The 21,747-nt window shown below is 41.7% G+C and overlaps 2 protein-coding genes across 2 annotated transcripts; one reads left to right on the forward strand and one right to left on the reverse strand.

Moving 5' to 3' along the window:
- Positions 1 to 765: 765 nt before the first annotated feature.
- LOC125499992 lies at positions 766 to 19,248 on the reverse strand. The gene is made up of 3 exons (XM_048650883.1): positions 18,735 to 19,248; positions 1,502 to 1,599; positions 766 to 1,271 (listed from the first exon to the last, which is right to left on the reverse strand). The coding sequence occupies exons 2-3, from the start codon at positions 1,562 to 1,564 to the stop codon at positions 846 to 848; spliced, it is 489 nt and encodes a 162-aa protein (XP_048506840.1). The 5' UTR covers positions 1,565 to 1,599; positions 18,735 to 19,248; the 3' UTR covers positions 766 to 845.
- Positions 6,568 to 21,675, forward strand: LOC105685724. Its single transcript, XM_012400078.3, has 10 exons — positions 6,568 to 7,563; positions 15,343 to 15,408; positions 15,493 to 15,578; positions 17,081 to 17,176; positions 18,549 to 18,674; positions 19,255 to 19,335; positions 19,657 to 19,739; positions 19,822 to 19,929; positions 21,064 to 21,205; positions 21,273 to 21,675. The coding sequence occupies exons 1-10, from the start codon at positions 7,043 to 7,045 to the stop codon at positions 21,293 to 21,295; spliced, it is 1,332 nt and encodes a 443-aa protein (XP_012255501.2). The 5' UTR covers positions 6,568 to 7,042; the 3' UTR covers positions 21,296 to 21,675.
- Positions 21,676 to 21,747: the final 72 nt, after the last annotated feature.

The raw sequence follows: 21,747 nt of genomic DNA on the forward strand, positions 1-21,747 counted from the left end.
GAGTTCGATCGTCCGTTTGACTGAAATTTTCTCACCAAATAACAGTCGGAATCGAATACACAATTTATGGAGAGCATGAGTGATTCTGATTATCTCGCGATTATAGAGCTTTTCGTAGATCGAAAAAACGAAAAACGGAGGGTATGTTCATTTTTGAATGCCCATGTACGACGATGAATCCAATTTGGCGTCGTATATTCAGCTCGATACTCACTCATTAATTAAGAGCTTCGAATTAGCTATCTGACTCTAATCAAATCCCGTTCGAGTTTCTTAATCAAGTTCTATCTCCTAGCTAATCGTAATACCTCTCATTAGAAAACGTTAACATATAAAGTACCGTTCGCAGACAAAGACTCGCTAAGTGATGATCGAGGCGTTGCTCTTATGCGCAAATAAGAAACGGAGCGAAACGAAGAACAAAGGAGAGCTTTTAGTTTCAAGTTTTCTAAAAACCTGTTCTACCCCCAATCGATTTCCCGAGCTTGCACACCGCGACAATATTTGGCACAGTTTCCATTCATGGATTGAACGCTACTGCGAATGTGATTCGAAATGGTACATCTCTGATACGAAACTTATGTGTTACAAAGGCCTATGTGCCTAGACCGTATGTATTCAACCGGCGCATCTCTCGACGGAGAACAACCAGGTGAATTCCACTTCATCCGAAAATTATTTTATCAATATAAACGATTGTTTTTTATAAATATAAAATACAGATCGGGTGTGATGTGAGAAGACAAAATTGCACAAAGGAACAAAGAAACGAGATACGTGTTACGCCACAAAGACATAAAATTAACAATTACAAACCCCTTTCTTTCTTTAACATTTCATTTATGTCAGTACTGAAGTTTTTTGGGCAAAGTTACTTTGTGGTGATGATACTTTCCATAGATTTTTCCGCTCCGCGTAACCCTGTAGTTCATCGGTGGTGGGTTTCCGTTGAACGAAGAATTGTTATTGGAAACGTGAGGACCGTCGCCGGTGCAAAGTCTTTTTACTTTAGTTTTGATTCCGGTTGACGTCGTTTTACCGTTCGTCGTCAACTTCGATATCTGATGACGAGAACTTTTCATACTTCGCATACGTAAATTCAACGGGGCTACCGTCGCTCTTCGCTTAAATATACGAAGAGGTGAAACTGCGAGGATACTTTTCGCTATCCTCCGTCTGCAACGCCATAAAACCAATGCGGTCGCAAACCACGCCAGCCATGGACCTGTTCGGGGACCTGGGACAGGGTCACGTGACCACAGGAACAACATCTGCTGAGATAATCCGATGTATCAGTTGCTTTTTCGTCATCGTCGTCGTCGTCGTCGTCGTCGTTATTATTATTATCATTATTAATATCGCCGTTGCCATTGCTTTGCCATTATATTCCTGGGCAGCATATTTATGCGAGTTTTAGTTGTTCTTTTTTGTTTTTTTTTTTTTTTTTTTTTCTATTTCTGGGTGACCTATTTGGCCGGGCCATATTTGGGTGGCAACTTACCTTATAGATCCACTCGGTGGCACGCTGCCTGTAACTGAGGGGTTGATCGACTAGCCGAAACATAGAAGGGCCGTGAACACTGACTTATAAACGGGGACCTGAAAAATCACAGGGAAAAGAAGGAAAAAGAAATAACTTTCGAAACGAATAAATATAAAATACATTTGCAATGTACATTGTCGAAAAATTTGTTGGTTATTTGAAAAAAAAAAAAAAAAAATCGTATGACGTTAAATCATCCTGAGATTGAACACTAATTTTGAGTAGCAAAATAATTAAATGATGGTAAAAATTGAAAAATTGAAAAATAGAGGAGAATAGAGAGCGGATTTTTTGAAAATTATGATGGTTTGAAAAATGGGTCCACTGAATCTCGTTATTTCGAAACGTGACTGCGGATGGGATAGCTTTTTTTTTTCTTCAATCATTTTCAGAATTCTTTTATAGACAGAAAGTCTACGGAATTCCCCCTTTGTGGATTGCAAGAGATGCAAAGTGACATTCAAGATAACCTCCCAGATGATTGTGAAAAAAATGTCTAACCACTTTCAGGGGAAAGTCCTCGAAAAGGAAAACGGGGGGCGTTGATATCATATCCTTTTTCAGTACACAGAATGTTCCTGTATTTCGGATTCCTTCCTAGTCCATTAAATGGTGGATTTCCTTTCCCATGCATAAAAAAATTATTACAAACATGTATAAATTATTATAAAAAAAAAAGTCATTAATAAATTAAACCAATATAAATAAACATTGTAAATAACATATGAAGACGAGAAAAATTTTTAGACAAAGGATAGATGGTGGGATCGACTGTCGATAGAATAAACGATATTTTTGCACGGCTGAAAACGTATACGAGAACGATTGAAGTTGGCGTTTTTTCATCCAACTTCGTTCGCGCGATCTCCTCGCCCGCGAGATATCCTCGTTGACGTATCGCGAATTTTCGTAGCGTGGAATTTTGGTGCATTTATCAGATCGTTTGGTGTAAAATAAGATTGCAGCTAGCGGTTGGAAAATTTGCATAACCGGACTCATTCCGCGCGTGATTTCACTGCAGGTCGGGTTGCTTCTTTCGACCGGAACAAAACGATGATATGTAAAACGGTCTCGCTGGTCAGAATGAACTGTGAACGAAGGAGGAAAAATTTTACTTCCATTTCCCCACCTGAAACTCGGCAATCATTGAATGATTTTTCACTTTTCCGCGCCCTCGCCGTCTGACAATGTCGGCAGTTCTCGTCGAAAACGACCATTGCTGATTCGAAATACCCTCTACGATTTCAGACCTCCGATGTCCGACAAAACAGGTTTTCGGAAAATCACAACGAAGGCTTCGAAAACGGTTTGATAAAAAATTGTGGAACTCGTGAAATTTACATTCGGATAATTGGCACGTGAAGAATACCCACATGACATGCGACGTCGTCGACGTGAAAATCGGCATCCTTAGGATCTCGATCCGTTTTAATGCGACAAAAAGTGTGTCGTGGGAAAAATAGTTTTCCCGACTATTTTCTCCCCCATCTATTCCCGTTCCGGCTGTTTTATAACGTGAAAAATCTGCGCGTATCACGTAGCTATAAATAGAATGAAAATAGAGAGGATTAGGGAACGGAGCGTAACGCGGTCTGCACGGAGGGAATTCTGCGTCATTTCTGCGGTTATGTAACTTTGATAGCTTTTGTTATGGAGTTGAACTGGTTTATAAAGTCTCCTGACCTACATTTCTTCTAGATTAAGTGCCATGTCCGTAATAACAAAACCATCGCGTTTCGGTGTAGGGAAAAAGTTTTTCAAACAAATTGCGGAGAGTGAGTGAAACTCGCACGTCAGTAATCAACGTTTCAGCGGGTTGCAAATTAGAAAAATAAGCAACGTCCCACTTTGCGTTAGATAATACGAGTTATTTGCGAAATATGGAAACTACATCGAGGCCGGGTTAACGCCTCGTCACCGAGCTTATCTGATTATCCCGCAGTCGTCTGGAATGACAAAGTAATAACCGATAGGAAAACCGGATAACGATGAGGTAATAAGAAACCCGATGTCAGCGTCGGCTCGATGTTGCCGAAGAAGAGGAAAAAAGAAAAAAAACAAACCAACAACGGACAATCCGTATCCAAGTATTCGAATCGTAAGGCAATATTCCAATTTGCATCGTGAGAAGAACAAAGAAAAGATTTCGTTCAGATCACCGAAATATTTAAAGCTGGTTCAAGCTCTCCCGTGTTTCCCTGTGAGATTCGGAAGCGAAAGAGGAAGCGCGATCGAACCGACTGGATAACAGTTAGGGGGCAAAAATTAAATCTGAGTAAAAAGGCGGATAATCGTTTTACTTTTCACTATACCTCCGCTTTTTCCATAGCAGAAGAATCCTATTCCGCTTTTCTCGGTCCAGTAGCTCAAGATGGGCACGCGCGCGACATTCGCCATTCGCCATTTCTTAAGGACTTTCTTTTTTTTCTATTTTCCCCGCTTTCCTCATTCTTATCCTTCTCAGCGCGGTACCCTTGCAGCGATTTATCTCCGTAGAGTGCAAAGAATCGCTGACAGTCAAGGTCTCGCAATTCATGTCCATAATAGGCGTCTTATTGTTGGACAAAACGACGCCGTCTTCTCCAGCTGACTATCGTACACCTCAACTATCTATAGACACGAAATAGGAAAGAAGATTGGATAAGAATTCATTCGATCGACGACTGCTTACTCAATACAGTTTATATCTGATATTCGATCAATTTTTTTCCCCATCTTTTTTTTTTTATTAGTTTCGACTAATTAGTCTTGCTTACAAAATGGTACAAAAAAATTTCTTGTACTCGCATGGATCCGTTGATCAGGGGGATCAGATCGGTTTGATAGCTCAATAATTCCTCAACCATCCTAATGAATAATTCACTATGGAAAGAAAAAAAAAAGGTATCTATTATGCGTCCAGACAATGGACCGCCTAGATTCATCTCTGGTTCTTCGGACGCTTCGTCTTCCCTTGACCATAAGCCTTGAGGCGGCGTATTATATTATACACATGAAAGATATCCATGTACCGGATTGAGATATGAATATACATGGATGCGCGCATCTTACACATGTGCCGAAATGATGAGATCTTCGTTCAACGGAACATTGTTGCACAAATTGCGTATTAAACGCGAGCGTGATGATAATAAAATTAATTTCACCGAGTTGAATCGCTCGTTGTTCGTTAGCCGAATGGCGTGCATATACGGGGCATTCGTCGTCAACGCGACACGCGTTCCCAGCGACCGTCGCCTCATTTCGTTCGATTCGACGATTGTTCTCGGTTTTTGAAAAGTTTCGAAAATTTTCGAAGTACCGTGTCATCGAAATCGATCAAAATCAATCGGAAGAAAGGCGAGACAGAAATTGTCCGAATTTTTATTCGGCAAATTTTTGTGGGAGAAAAATTTCGGAGCGAATAAAAGTGGTGACGAGTCTCGAGTACGTCGTCGAGTTGACGCGTATACACACGCGGAGAAATGTCCGAAATATTTACGAGTCTTTTGATAATTGTTTAATTTTTGCCACATGCGCAAAGACCGTTTGACACTATAAACTATGTACATAAATCAAGCTACCGTCTCGAGGTACGTGCATGCACGTAGACGGTATCAAGCTTGCGGTATGTTATTGCAAAATACTTAGTCGTACGCTGCAAGCTATACCGTACATACAACATCTGTAATAATGGAAGGAGATAAATTATCAATTTGCTTAGCGCAATCAACTCTTGCTGTGAAACGGTTATCTCTCACCCGCCATTCGCGGATAATCGCAACCGGACAAAGCAATAGAGAGCCAAAGCATACTGTATATGTATTCGACTGGAGAATCGAAGACACTGTATTATACACGTACATGGTACGTATATATATATCTCACCTGCGACCCTCGAGGCAGAGATACAAGGCATATACAACGTGTGTGTATACGCACGTATACTTATATACCTGTACCTGTACAGGACATATGTACCACATACCAATAAATGCAGCGCCTTCGGTGGCTCTTGCAATTATTTGCCCCGTGCGCCGCGAGGTCCGACAAAGAACGTCCCTGACTAAATCCATCTATAACATCTAAATGTGTAGTTTCTATCTTCTTCTATTTTTCAACTCTACTTTGGTAATAAGAGAAAATCGACACTTTCTTATCTCCTCCCCATCGATGCGTTCGTGTCGAATAAATTAATCCGGTATACGTACGCGGGCAGATATTTCGGTCCAGACAAAAAAAAAAAAAAAAAAAAAAAATGATCGCTTACGCGATTGCGAAAATTGATCATATCTGATCGGGTCTTCTGACCGAGAAGAAGAGGAATTTTTCAAAAACCTTATAGGGTTTTAGGGAAAAACTAGGAGAGAATGAATTTACAGAAGAGTTCTGCGGTCAAAAGATGAGTTTTGAGTTTCTTAAAAAATTTGGTACCGATCTGAATCGCATACATTGGCGACATGAGCTATATGCGGCATACAATCAACGTACAGTCATATCTTGAATCACATATACCATACCTTTGTTGCAATCTATGTATACCGTGTAAAATGAAGTTGTAGACGTCTCTCGGCGAAGAATTGCTTCATATACAAAAACGCATTCACAGTGTTTCGCATTGTGGTATGCCAATGGATACAAACGTCGCATTGTGTCTCTCGGTTAGACATTATTATGTGACTATGGAACTCCGAGGAATAAACTTTGCTTGCATAGGACGACTCATTTTTTCTTCCTCAATAAAATGAAAGCGAAATGAAGGGAAAAAAAAATTTTTTCAGAGTCGATTTCCGAACGGTTGAATACGAATAGTGAAACATTAATCTGGCGAAGAAAGGCGGGCCACCCCGATACCGTGAGGTATACCTGTACCTTGTAGTGCGGATATCGTAAAATGCATCCCGTAAGCGAATATAAAAACATATTGGCACGGGAGACGGGGAGAGCGAACGGGACGATGGTAGCGGAGCAGGATTCTGGGGGAATTGACGGGGGAAGGGGTTGATCGTAGCTGACGCTGCCGCTTGCAGTTGCAGTCGTTGCAAAACGGAGCGGCATATATCTGGGCAGCATCACCGGGAACATAAGCGGAGGCTGCCGCTCCTGGTAGTTGAAAGTTGAATAAAAAGGAGTAGGGGGTGAACGTGAAAGAAAGAAAGAAAGAAAGAAAGAAAAGAAAAAAATAAACACGCCACTTTATAACACCACGTGGTGGCGAGTCCGAACTCTCGATCGGAGTCAGTTATACCCGCGGTTACAGTTCGTCGCTCAGTGTTCCTCTGACTTTTCGACCGTATTGAGATAACATCGATCCGGATCAAAGGACCACACGGACGGAGGTCGATGCGATACAGACGAAACGATTTCTTTTTTTTTTTCTCGCTACTCCAAATTTCATCCCCATGTCGAACGCCCGACGCGTCGTAGGGACGTGACCGTTCGTCAGCGTTTTTGAACGACGTTTTGATTTCTCTTTGTTTTTTGTTTTTTTTTTCTCACCCCATTCAATCGTCGCGCGCCATGAAGAACACGTGTTTGATAGTGATTATCGGAACGAGTTTTTTCAACTTGGTTTCTCATTCCGAAAGTTTGTCCCAATCCTTCCCCGAAACACCGGCGACCTTTCAGGGTGCGGTACGACACGCGAAAGATTCGCGTTACGCTCGCAACGATTGGACCGCAGTTTCTCACCACCGTCAGTTGGAAACTAATCAACAGGATGGAAGAAGACAATACAGGGAACTCGCTACCTCGTCGAATTCTTACCGCAACAACGATCGGATCGGTGCCGTTGAGATACTCGATAAGAACGCCGCTGCTGGTCCGGCGACAGGTACGGTGAACGAATATTCGGGGACGAAAAGATCCTCGGCCTACTCGCCGGTATATCAACATCATCCGCATCGACAGCATCATCATAATTTCATCGGGCATCAACAGAGATCTGTCGGGGAATCGTTCGACAGAGGTTACAGAAATGTTCAACCCGTTTCGACCACCCCTCTGAATCCTTCGGGAATATACACCAAATACCATGCCGGGTAAGTGCGATTATATACGAATGTCACGTGTGTGTAAATTTATGGGAATTTCGATTCGTGATACGTCGATCGAAACTCAAAACTCAAAACTCAAAAAAACTAAACAAAATAAACTGGTTCGTGGAGGAAGACTTTGATATCTCGTGTCGTAAATTGCGGGGTGTTGCGATAGAGGATCGAAAATCTGGTCGCATTTCTGCAATCTCATTCTTCCTCCTCGTCCTTCTTCCTTCGCGCGATCGCGTGGGTAGAAAAACGAAGAAGAAAAATTTTTTTGGAGCAACAAAAATGAGAAAAAAAAATTACGAACAAATAAAAAGCGACCGCGTCGAGCTGTACGAGTGAGATGAGGTATATAGCGCGAATATATAGATGCTGTATATGGATATACGTATGTGTATACTTTCGATGCGCAATATATATGTACTTCGGGGACCGCGGAGTTCAAGCCGGATCGCAGTCGCGCCGGCGTATCTCGTTACTGTTCGGTCTTTCCTGCGTTTGTTGAACGATCTTGGGATCCTCATCTCTTGCCACGTTTCTTCTCCCCCACCTCGCGATTCCCTTCTTTTACTACCTTCCTTCCTCGTTTCCTCCCACCGACCGTAGTTCGAGTTACCCAGTTGACTAGGGACCGTGAAAACGAGAAAAACGTCAAAAAATATATATCACAAACCCGTCCCCATCTCGGGTCAGTCTTTATACACGCTACCCGTATGAGGCATTTCGTGCCAAACGACCTGGCTATTTATTTCACAGTTTTTTCCCACGTGGGTACACCGCTATGGAATAATCCGCGTTCCCGAAAACGGCGAACGAAAATGAAATTTCAACGTCAAATATTCTCATCATTTTTTTCTCCGTTAAACTCCCCAAAAGGTATTCAGAATCTCCAGAATCACTTGGTAGAAATTTTAAGAAACAATTGAAAAATGAAAATGAAGCCACAAACGAATCATTGGGAATAAATTGTTCAACAATAAGGGTCGCAGCTGCCGCGTGACATTTGGCATGGAATGCCCCATATCTAGATACGTATGTCGGGGCGCGTGTTGCCCGGTTACAACTATACACGAATTATTATACGGGGCGACTTCGCACACCACGTATAATTCCCTTATGTGAGAAGTTGATGCACAGCCTCCGGGTCCAGCACGTGTATGCGTATAGGTGTAGATGTATACCGTACGGCTGTGAGCGAGTATCGCGGAGTCCTGCAGAATATCCCGCGTATCGCTATATCTGTATACATGCAAAGGAACAAACTTTTTGCCATCACGACGATGATCTTCGTGCACCTTATAACCGCATCACAACTGTAACAGGATTGTAGTTGTGATGTCCCGCCACGTTTCGCGAGTCCTTCGACTTTCGCATACCGATTCGTCGCCCCGCAGCTTCCTTACAATTAAGTCGCGCGTTGGTTCGAACGTCGAAATACGTGGAAATTTCGCAAAATTCATTTTCAACGTTCGTATAGCATTGTCGTATATTTTCTTCGGCGAAGTAAAATTCTAACGCCGAACGAAACACACGACGATAAAAATATTTCGTCTACGCGGGGAGTCGGGAATCGATGAAACTTTTATGCGTTGCAAATTTTTATCGCTCGAAAGATTTGTTTCTCGAATAAATCGCTGTCTGCGGTTCTCGGAGAGCGCAAAAAAAAAAAAAAAAAGAAAGGAAAAAGGAAAAAACTTTGCAGCTCCGAAGATCGAGAGTAAAAGAAAAACTATCGGAATAGAGAGAAACAAAGAAACGGCCGAAGGGTGAAAGGAATTTTGGGTAAAAAAAAATAAGAAGTTTCGAGATCCGGCGGAGATAAGTTTAGCTCCGGATGGGGCATACAGCTGTTGGGTACGGGTATCAGAAGAGAATGCATAATGGCGATGCGATGGTATAATAAAATAACAAATATTCTAGCCGCAAATAGAGGTTGGCGGGTCCAATGCGCGGTGCCGGAGTCGGTCGGCTGCCGCCGCTGCAAAACGTGCCTCAACCCAACGCCGGGCTCCCACGATAAACATAACATCGGAGGACGTTCAACCTGGACCTCTTGCCGCGAGTCTACCGTCTCGCGAATAGGTGGAGTTTTCTTCGCGGTTCGGGCGACTCGCCCGAGGAATTCGGTGCGAACGATTTCGAAGCGTTGCAAATAATTAGCGCGAGCGCGTCGAGGGGAAAATTGCAACGACTCGTTCGTGCACGGCGCGTTTCGACCGGGCGTCGACTATCCGATCGCTCGGGGGTCGATTTCGATCGCGGAAAGCGGACACACCGCGAAACGTTGCCGAGACGATTGAAATAAGGGAGAAGCAAATGAATCGTACCATGTGCGGAGTAACGAGGAGATTGTCCCAGCTTTTCCAAAGGTCATCGAGCCCTCTCGCGATCGTAGTTCTATTCCTGTAAAACGCGCGCTTACAACGCTTTCACTCACCCCGGCCGCACCGACCGAAGTAATCAACGATCTTTTCTGCGCCGTCTGCTCCGCCGCAGCGTAAACGAGCGAATCTTACGCGGCGTGAATTAACGTCGGGACGGGTATAAGAGGAGAAAATTGGATTGATCTCTCGCACCGGAGGGAGCACGTGTCGAGAAATCCTCGCCTCGACGCGCGTGCTGATAAATGGATTCGTATAAATCGTATTGAACTTTCATTAGACGCATCGTGGTCATGAGTCCGCGGTTCCGACAAAAATTTTTCCTACACACGCTTTCTACTTCCGTGGATCTTTCCATATTTATTTATTTATTTATTTTTTTTTCCTAATATTTTTTCACGTTTCGTTTTATTTCATTCGCCTTTTCCTCTCCGAATACAGCGCATACCGGCGGCCATCGATCGATACGTGCGTTTTGCATACATCGGAGTTGATCCATATGTATAAGTAACGTAATATACCCGGTCGGAATTGACTGGAGATAATTGGAATTTCGGTTGACTTAGTCTCGTTTGAATTTTTTTTCGCATCGACGGAATACACGATCGCCCATATTTGTTCAGACCGCGGTTAATCGAAGAGGATCGTCGGACGGACGCGATAATTACTCCCTCGGATAATCCGACCTCGTGACGAACGGTCTTCCCATTTTTTACACCATGAATTTATAACGCGGACTCGGAACGAACGTAAAGCAAATCGCACCCTTATTTTCTGTCCGGCGTATAATCTTACGACGCCTCTTAAGATTCAATAAAACGCTTACCCTTGTAACGTACGCACGCCGACGGTTAATCGCGCGTTAAAACGCTATAATATATGATGTATAAAGATAAGCTATACCGTATAACCGGGGTATACGAGGGGATCGTTGTAACTGCCGCGCGTTCGGACGTTACGTTGCGTCGACGACGTCATCGGACGACGGTCGTCGTTCGAATATTACAAGTATCGGCGATGTGGAGAGAATCGTTCAACTCGAAATATCAACTTTGCCGCAGCTCTCGGTGCATGTGTTCGTTGTAAAGCGAGATGCACGCCGGTTCATGATTCACGGTATACACGCGTGTACGTAAATCCATTAACTCCAAGTTTTATATCCTTTCGCGATACACGTATACATATAGGCATAGGAGGTGTATGCACGTGGATCGCCAAGGTGAAGAGGTCGGAGAGCCGGCTTTATTGGGTAAAAATAATATAAAGTAAACCCGCGCGATTGCTGTATGGTAAATCAATTCGGCAGTTAAAGTTACCGACTCGACTCGTGATTTGACCGAAATGAAATGAAAAAATGAATTTTCACTTTTTAGAAATACTCGGAAAATCGCGACCCGAGTCAGGACTGTGGGAAAATTTCATCGATTTACAAATAGTGTCACAATTGACAATCCGAATTTCAAAATTCGGACAACGATTACTCGAATCCTGTCGGGTTCACCAGCGATACGCGGGGTCATCTTTTCATGGTTCTTTTTTCTATTCTTCTATCGCCTCCGCAGGACAACGACGGCTCTGGGGGCGATAAGCGAATGGGTGAATTTGTGGTTCGGGTTAGCTGGAAGTTCGCGACTTTTTTTTTTTAAACGATAACGACGCTTTTTATTCGCGTTCGCGAGGCTTTCCTTTCCGGACGGGTATTCTTAGCACGCCCTTCCTTCATCCCTCGAGGATTTGGAGGCTGACAAAAAAAAAAAAAAGAAGACAACAAAAGGCGAACAAAATGGAGATGCAGCGCGGCTTCGAATTCCAAAGATTTCTATTTCAAGGTTTATTCTTCTCGTTTTATCAATGCCCCGCACACGCCTCGGTGCATGAGAATCGATTCTGTGAACTTCGTTTCTTGTTCTTGTGTATCGGAGCTTGCGGAATGTGAATCGTTCGCAAGAACGGCTGCGCCCCGTTTGTTTGAGCAATTTTTCATTACGGTAATCCGTTGGAAGTGAAGAGAAATATTTCCGAAATACCGTCTACGTATAATTATAAAACAATTGAAGGAAATCAGCGGTTAGAAGCAGCAGTTGAGAATAATTTAGGTCGATACAGAATTTCGTACACACAATGGCGAATCGAAAGGCAGCCGGAACGAATAGGTGCAGTCGATAGATTCGCGCCAGTCTTTTATGTTCCACGGTATTCATCGGTTTTTTACGTCTACCGCAATTAAGATGATGAAAGAAAATCGAAAAATCATAAGTTTGCAAATCTATACTTGGCTGTACAACGACTGCATTATATCATTCGCTACAGATCTATAGGATTTTATAATTAATTAGCCGATTGATAAATTATATTCGACGGAGAGAAGAAGCGAAAAAAATTCACCGCAATTAGTCGTACGCGTCTCTCGATCAGCTCTTATACATACGTTTTTGGTCGAACTTGATTCGATAAATTTTCAAGGATCGTTTTTCGACGCGCCGTCTGCACAATGCCAAAGTCTTATATTTCTTAAGCTTATAGGTACGTGCGTCTCGTCCGATATTAATTTTTATTTTTCAACGACCAATGAGGTGACGAAAGAAAGTCAAGTGAAATACGACAGACGAAAACGGAACTGGACGATCCTCTGTATTTCTTGATTAAAAATTCACCGAATAAAGTAAGAGCACTTCGCGTACGTGCTGAACATTAATGCCAGCCTGGACATTACATTATACTGGTACTGCACACAGCGTCACTTTACAATAAAAAGAGATTTAAAAGTGAGTTTAACGACGTTTCCCCCTCGCGTCTAATTCCACGGTGCATTTGTTACACTTAAGCCTGATTAACTGATTGATTTACGATTGGCGCGAGCCGAGAATCGTCGCGGGTTGCGGTTCCCCCGATTGTAATTTATGCGTTCAAAATGCATAAAATGATCGTTGAAAAAAACGTGAAGGGAAAAAAAGCACACGCGCCATCCACAGCTGCGCTGCACGCGTCGGACTTCCCGACAGCTTCCATTCTCATATCAATTGCGATAATTGAATTTATAGCTAAATATTTATTCGAAGCTGCAATTTCTCATCCGCGGCTTTCCATCCTATTCATTGCTGGGAGGTCGAACACGTCGATGAAATCTTTGCGGTGTACGTAAAATTTTATTCACGTTCTTTATTTCTTTTGCCTTTTTTTCTCATCGTAGTTCGAGAAACGGATTATAGGAATATAACATATATATATACATGTATAGGTACTAAATATATGCGCTGCGCTGCAGGTAGAATTATTAAAAGATCGGACAGCTACTTTACCACTTAATTCCCAAGAGGCTGACACTCGGCATTATCCTTTAAACCGCGAAGAGCGCGAGCTACTCAATTAGCATCTCGATTCGAAGTTTGTAAAATATTGCGGGTATAAAGGGTGGCCGATTCCGAACGTTCTAGTCCAATATTTTTATGGGATCGAGACGAAAGAAGATTCAGAGGAAAGTCGTGCGCAGGCATTGAGAGGAACGAATTACGGCCAGTTTCAAAATTATCAAAAACGGTGTCGATCCAAAAACTTTCATTGTCAGTTGTGTCAATGCGGTTTTTTCAATGTCGCAGCGCGCTCATTTTTCGTGAGCCAAATTCGTTCTATCGCGTGTCAAATTCGAGTTTCTTTCACGTCTGTTTTTGACCGGATAGAATTTTTTATGTTCAAAACGCGCCACCCCGTATATAACATTTCTTCCTATCACATTGCATGAAATTCGTTTAGGCGCTGAAGCTGCCAGGCATTTAAAGTGATTTAATATGTATAATCTCCTGCAGCTGATGCGATTATTCGGTTCTGACATCTGAAAGAATACGAGTTGATGGGCACGAAGTTACATCTTTTGAAAAGCCGAAGGGAATAGAAAAACTGCAACTATATAATCTTTGCCGTTCTCGGTCTACGACAAATTAGATTATGCACCGTATATTAAAATTGCCATAAATATACGTCCAAGTTATCTCCTCTGATAGGTTCTGAAATATTCGATTGAAAAAAAAAGCTTCAAAGTCCGTAGCGTCTTTTCCAATTTTGGCTATTCGCTCTTCGATTGACTATATTGACGGAAAACCACGTTCGAAAGGCTGCGTGACGTGAAATGATTTGCGATACAATTAGGGTTGAAAAAAAAAAGTTTCAAATCGACTTCGTCATCCTCCTGTAACGTCGTCTTCGCGCCGCATGATATTTTATCACATCTTATTTTATTTTATCACATTTTTTTTTCGTCGTATCGCCGTCACGTCTGCCTGATTCAACGGTACGACGTTAGCTGTCCAAACATTACAACGCGTTACGAGCGCGATGAGGAGAATGAGAAGAGAAAAAAAAAAAAAGGCAGCGAAACTCGTTGCAGGTAAAATGCAACAAAGAAATTAGCCTTCAACCTTGAGATACGCGGTATAGTTATACGCCGTGAGTCTATTATTAGAAATTAAAGAAGAAAAAAAAACAAAAAACCTACCTCTGCGGCGTAATGCATGTACATATGTATAAAATTTGATTTCATTTTGTTAGCACGAGGTTGCACGCGAGGGCGACAAAAATAAAACAGATCGGTAGCGTCATGCGGTGAGTACTGATAATTCGGAGCTGCTGTTTTGCGCGATAAGAACCCGAAAGCTCGAGTACGTTTTCCTCGTGGATTTCGCCCGCTGATCAATGCCTACCAAACACGTTACGTGCAGCGGCGCTTTCCTCTTCTCTTTGCAAAAGCCGAACACCTCATACAACGTTAATCAGGGTATACTCGTGATTCAGATGATAAAAATAACAAAATAAATGAAAGAAAGAAAAGACAAGAGACCACGTACTCTTGTTCAAATAATAACCACGTGCTTTGTCGGAGTGGTGATAACTGACGGGCGACATATTCGTCCGTCGTTTTTCACATCGGTTTTTACCGGTTCGATTACGCTGTTGGATGACACGAGCGAATTCGAGTATCATCCGTACGTCAAAGCAGAATCAACTCACCGTCATTTTACTTTTGATTGTGGAAATGTTTTTTTTTTTTATTTCCCCCCCTCTTGGTTCTCGTTTTTTTTGTCGAACGAAAAATTCGAATGGCCAGAATCGTGAAGCCGATTTAGGTGATTCGGCATAGAATGTCGAGTGAATAAAAATCTGCAGGATATGCACCGTGAAGGGTGATCGATCAATCACTGTTCGATCCACGTCAAAAAAATCGTAACGTTGCGACAGCTCCGAATAACAATTTGGATATCGCGCGTACAACAAAATGACTACATTCCAGTTATCGATCCTTGCCAAATGCGATGCCCCTCAACGACAACAACGGAAAGGATCGTCGTTTTCCATCAGATTTTTACGGCATATCGAATGTTTTGTTTCTTCTTTTTCGTTCCAGGAGAAGAGTTTGCACGAGACAAGCTCCGACTTCGGTCTCACATCATCATAGAGGACGACAGATAAGGTCCGCTATTTATTCATTTGCATCGCAACGTTCTACCGTTTGAATGATAAGGATTCAAAAAAAAATAAATATCCGATATTCCAGGTTAGTCTACACGGAATTTCCTGGTAGTTTCTCCTGCTGTCCTGGATGGACGCAAGTAACGCGTTTCAGTTTCGGATGCAACAAACGTGAGTTAATTTTGAAACCATTTTTTTCAGCTATTTGAAAAATTTTAACGAAGAACGATGAATGTTTCGTACGACTTTCCCCGTAACGCCATAAATGAGTTTTTTTTTTGGTGTAAAACTTTGCCGTTACGTCGATGTAATTCGTTCTAAGTAAATCGCGGTGCAGTTCGGATTAGGTTATCGTTATTTCCAATAAAAGCTCGGTTATGCGGACGACCCAGAAAGCCAAACGCGATAATACATATAGCGTTATGTACCGCGGGGTACGTTTGTATATTAGCATAATCCTTCGGAACGCGCGGAACAATTCTTTATGCAAGGATATCGGCAGCAGCAGCAGCAGCAACAAAATAACTTTCCTAACTCTGCCTCTCCTTTCCTTCTCTCGCTTTCGCATTACCTACATGTGCGTTATATACAAACAATGTAATATACGTGTGTATTATATACGTATGCGCAATGTGGTCATACGGCGACACGTGAATGTATGTAATGCATTATACTTTGGCTTTGCGAGCTGCAGCTCGACTGCAGCCGGTGATCCTTTTACTGCACGCAACCAGACACCGTGTATTAATAAATTATGCCGCTGATCTGACTTTTTGTTCTCTTACTCATTTCGACGGGAAAAGCTGCTTATTGCCGAGATTTATGTACTGCGCGTATACCGGCGGAGAAAACGTTCGTCTCTCTTAAACTGAATTGCGATAAGTCGCGGACGTTCCCAACGTCTGACAATTGAAAAGTTATTTCTTAAATCTGCAAGCCGATACGCGACGTCATCCGTAATCTTCGCCGAACGCTCCGCTCTCGAGAAATCCTTTTTACTAAAAATGCGCTAATATCGTATCTGCGGTTGAGGACTCTTCGAATTTCGCACGATACGACGACGCGACTGAAAAGATCTAGATTTCCGTATTTTTTTCGCTTCGCGACTATAAGATCCGCACTTGCAAATGAAGGTTCGCTCGAGTGTTGAGTCTTCGATGTCCGGCAGCAGCTGCTGGAATACAAAGAGTGAAAAATTTTGTAAAACGTGTGAGTCACGCACGTTTCAAAAAATCGTCTGAACGCTGCGCTACACAGTTGTAATGTAAATTTCTCTCACTTGCATTTTCGTTCACGGTTAGTGAACGTGTTTCAAGCCCGACGTTGGCTACTCGCTGCACGGTCCTTACTTCTGATATACCGTACACGAGGTGCGGAAATATGCCACTCGGAGGTATGCGAGTGTGCAGAAGTAAAAGAAACACATTAAAAAATTAACACACGTGTCCTACGACGTACATACAGTCGCTTTGGAACGTTGACAAAGTAATTTTCTAGTTAAACAGTCTATTTAAAAGTCCTAAAACTCGTCTAAAGATACTTTCTACGCAAACACCTATTTATCTCACAATCGACGTGGTGCGGACGACACTTTGAACTTTGAATAATTTTTAGTTTCCGTCATGTGATTGTACGTAATATTCCGAATTTGATTTTTTTTTTCTCCTCTACAGCCGCGTGTTCCACCGTTTGTCTCAACGGAGGGACGTGTCTCTCACCGGGAAGATGCGCTTGCACGAAACAATTTACCGGAAATCAGTGTCAAATAGGTAAGAAAACTATGGCGTGGTAATTCCAAGTTAGCGTTTTAGCTGAAACCGGATGCTGGACGATCTTCGAATGGCGCGACCAATGAAGTTATCTTTATGTGTACGTACGTACCTCGTACGTACGTATCTTCTTTGAATAACAAGCCAGAAGACTCGTTAAGAGTAATTAAATCGGTAAGTTAAGATACGGGAGTTGAGGCCGAACGACCTTTTAAATTTTATTTTCTCCGATCCGCAGCACCTACGAGATACGGGTGAGATCGTTTCATTTTATTTTATATTCGCCACCAGGTATTAACTTCAGCTACCGCAACTACCGCAGTAAATTTATCATCGATTTCATTATTAGATTGTATGTACCTTTTACTCTGCACGCGAGGATAAGGGGTCTAATTATACTATACAAGATGTATTAGAATCCAATTTAGATATATCGATGTATTATGTGGTCTGCACTTTACACACGTATCACAGGTATTCGATTTTCAGAAATCAAAACTACAGATGCGATGCGGATATATATTAATTGAACGTGGATTGAATCCGAACGATGAGATCGGGAGATCGGTTACTCCAGATTACGTTAATTACCGAAGTAACGTTCGATGTAAAATCTGATGAACGTGTACGAAAGTCGCTAATTGCGCCTTTTTCATTTTCAACAGTAATTAGCGCTATCTACTCGATGGATCATCTTGTGGTAATTTTTTTTTTCCTCGCAATCCGGTGGTATAAAATACAAAACTAGATGTAGACGAAAGGTGGGAGGAACTTCAACGGTTCGCAGACTTGACTTTTCGGATCAATTCGAATCTATGCGTCATATGCTAATTGCATATAATCCGACTAATTAAGAGCGTGACGTATAACGCAGAGCGCGTAATTTCGCCGCGACAACCTTGCGTGACTTATTTTTCTCAGTGGACACAATTAAAGCTGTATAAGCCGTGTTCTGTACAAGTATATATAGGTTGGGTACCTTGAATTATTTATAATAATCGTTTTATGCTAACTTTACTTCAAACCAATTACTTTAAAAGCAGCTTTATATCATAGGTGGAACGAACATTTTATTACAAATGTTGTTCTTTTTTTTTTTCTTTATTTCTTTCTTTGTATCGCCTCTTTCGAAACTGTAGCGCGACTCCGTCTGTAAAAAATGTTCCATCATTTGCCGGCTACCGACGTACATTTCACCGACGACGGTATGCCATTACGGCGAGCCATTCAGTAGTTAAAGAAATTATCGTTTCGTAATTAGAAGTTGAAAAACGATCCGAGTCGAGAGAATTCGGTCAGCGATATTCGCGTGTGGATCGGTCTCGCGATATAGTATATTTATGATGGTTGAATTTCATTCATTTATTTCTAGACGTGGATGAATGCATTACCGAAAAACCCTGCGCGCAACTTTGCCAAAATACAGTCGGAGGCTACCAGTGTTCGTGTCGAGTTGGGTATCAATTGCAACCGGATGGACAGTCGTGTCGTAAAAATGGTACGTATCGGTCCTCCTGATGGCCATTTCTTGTCACGAAACGATATCATTTTCACTTACCGATTCTCCTTGGGACAAACACGACGTCGGTTTCCAAAGAAATTTTTACACGTGCGGTGTACCGCGATTCGCGAATTAATTAAAACTGAAATTACCGAACCGGTGATAGGTGTTCGTCACAATCACAGGTGGGTGTAACTTTCGTATTTAGGACAGTCGCGTGCTCACGATGCACCGATATTTATAAACCGCACTTGATGATCGGCGCCATAGATTTATATATAGTACATTCATATATTCTTATATTATTTCGAAACATTCGGACGCGTCTCCAGTCAATTGCGAAGTAAATTTTTCTTCATGTTTTTCTCACTTTTATACACCGTTTGGAAAGTCGGAATGCTTTTTGTATTTGTTAAATTGTTCAATCCGAGGAATGAAATTTTCTCCTGTACACTGTGCATTGAAAGACAGTGTATAAAAAATGCGGAATTATTCAAAGGGAATATAGATAATTATTAAGTGATTTGAAGGAAAAAAAAAAATTGTTTTATTCCGTCCCAACGACTATTGATTTCAGGTAGCGATGGAACGGCTTTCGAAGCCCGCGATTTGGAAGCGGACTACAGGCCGGCCACAACTTCGACCACTCCTGCACAAGGTTCGTTTTACTATTGTACAACCCATCAACGCGTTTACAAATAACCGACTATCACCGATGTTTAAAATATAAAACTAAACCGCATCTTAAAAGAATATCTGACTCCCACACTACGAATTTAGACTTTCTTCGTGAGAGGCAAACATTTATATGAAATCAAAAATACTCCGGCGCTTGCGCGCCCGCTAACATACATTCGAATATATCTATATGGATCATCTTGCCTACCCGCGAAACTAACATTTCAATTTTTTCTTTAAATCTTGCACCTCTTTCTTTGACCTTTTTCCCAATTACTCGACTGTCCCTTTAACCGTTCAGATACGGAGAACGAGGTGAACGGCGACAGGGATTTTGACAAGGACTATGAAATAATCCTGAGGCGTATTGCTAAGCTGGAAAAGGTATGAAAATTTAAATTTCCAAGGAAATTTATTGCAAACTAGTTGACGTATTACGAGATCGAATTTTGACAATGTCATTCAGCTAGTTGCCAGGAGCAAAAGACGAGACACTGGGACGACGGATATGAGTGCCAAAATAAATCTTGCGGTCGAAAACATCGGGGAAGTGAAGAGGGCCATTGAGAGTGTGGTGAGTGAAAAGCGCCTGTTAGTATAATTCATAAGTGGTCGTCATCTCTTAAGTCATATGCGATTTCTCATTAACTTTCATAATCTAATAATTGACGAATCGAATCAATCGAGTATTAGCAGATTCAAATTCCTGAGCTGAGAGTACATAATAATATGAAAAAAAAAGAATTAGAGTCGTCTCTTCGAAATCGAGACGAAACTCAAAAAACGAAATCAAAAATCAAAGTAACTTCGCAATGTAATCCGCCAAGCGCGTGCAATGCTAATTCATACGAATCGTTGATTTATTTACGGTATGATTCCTCAGCCATCCTTCATTTGCTTTAAAACATAGAAAAAAAAAAGATGTAAAAAGTAATTTGACAGAAGAAAGATTGAACACGAGTCATCGAACGTTAATTACGCCTCATCGTCGTTGATTAAACCTGATTTTAACGTGCTGGTGTTAATTTGAACTTTTGATCTCTCGACCGTCTGCTGGCTTATGGCTGATAGAACGAGTAATAAAGATGTGGACTACAAGGAAAAAGCACTCAGTTAACCGATCTAGGCGCCTAGACTTTATTTATCTCGCCAAATAGAGTTCTGGTTCTAATTATAAACAACCGATTATATAGGTACATAATGCGTGTACACTCAGGGTGTTCGCAGTACCACTCATCGTCGCGGAGAAATGAGTTTATTTTTATTTAGAAGATGAGATCTTGAAATCTGAATCATTAATAATAATCAAAAGTTCAATCGCAAATTGATGAGTTAATTTACGCAGAATTATCGCTAACCAGAGGTCCTGGAACGCTTGAAATACCCCTACGCAAAACGTGCAATCATCGTCGATTCAAAGACGTTATTAACAAACTATACTTTACACACGACTCGTTAATTACGTTAAATTACGCAAGCGTACTATAAATACGCTATTTACCTTCCGTATCGTTTCAATTACCGTGAAAGTGAGCCGTCGAAAATTCAAAGTAGGTAATTACGGGCAGAGTACACGGGGGGGGCAACATGAATAGCCCATGCATTTAGTTAGGGTGGATGGAAAATTAGTGTTGGCATAATGGCACTTTAATCAACGCATTATCTTCGGGCTTAACTTTTGTTTCTTTCTTTCATATCTTTGTTTCAGCGTTCAATGCAGCGGGAGATTTATGATCTAAAAAATAAATTGACGCATTTTGAACAAGAGTCAAAACAGATGCAACATATAGCTAGTCGTATGGCAGACCTCGAAGCCAGGCTGAGGATACACTGTGGATTTTTTAACGGCGGTAAGGACCGGATACTCTCTGAATAGTTCGATGTGGAATACTAAATCATCTGCCAAACTATTTTCAGGTAACGGTAGAGGAAATTGCTGAAGAAAATAATATTCGAAACCGTTAATTTACCGCCAAATATCTTCGTTAATATTGAAAAATGTGGAAAATTTGTCCGAGACTCGAAGACTTCGTACGCTACCTGGAATGCTTCGTTGAATTGGTGGATTTTGAATGATTTATAACGGATTTAATACGTGCCTCCGTACCGAATGATCGCGGTCATCGGAACAAACAATTTTCCAGTGGTTATTGCGTTCGACCATATGTTTAGTTCATACTCAACGTATGTGTATACCTTTATAATTTTATATCGCCGTTTGTAATAATGTTAAACCTTAGGAAATCGAGAATGTATTAAACTTTATTATCGTCGATTTTGTATTCATTTGTAATAAAACTGAGATACAATCAATTCTTAACTCACTAGAACGATACTATTTTCGCTTCAGCCATCTACCGCAACACGAACCGTTGGCTTTAGATTTGAAGCT

This window comes from Athalia rosae, chromosome 2 (genome assembly GCF_917208135.1).
Source record: "Athalia rosae chromosome 2, iyAthRosa1.1, whole genome shotgun sequence".
Classification (NCBI taxonomy): Eukaryota; Metazoa; Arthropoda; class Insecta; order Hymenoptera; family Athaliidae; genus Athalia; species Athalia rosae.

Coding starts and splice junctions, on each gene's coding strand:
- LOC125499992 (XM_048650883.1), bottom strand. CDS start 1,564: ATGTTTCGGCTAGTCGATCAACCCCTCAGTTACAGGCAGCGTGCCACC. Junction 1,272..1,501: donor CCACCGAGTGGATCTATAAG/GTAAGTTGCCAC, acceptor TTATCTCAGCAG/ATGTTGTTCCTGTGGTCACG.
- LOC105685724 (XM_012400078.3), top strand. CDS start 7,043: ATGAAGAACACGTGTTTGATAGTGATTATCGGAACGAGTTTTTTCAAC. Junction 17,177..18,548: donor CGGAAATCAGTGTCAAATAG/GTAAGAAAACTA, acceptor ATTTATTTCTAG/ACGTGGATGAATGCATTACC. Junction 18,675..19,254: donor ACAGTCGTGTCGTAAAAATG/GTACGTATCGGT, acceptor TATTGATTTCAG/GTAGCGATGGAACGGCTTTC.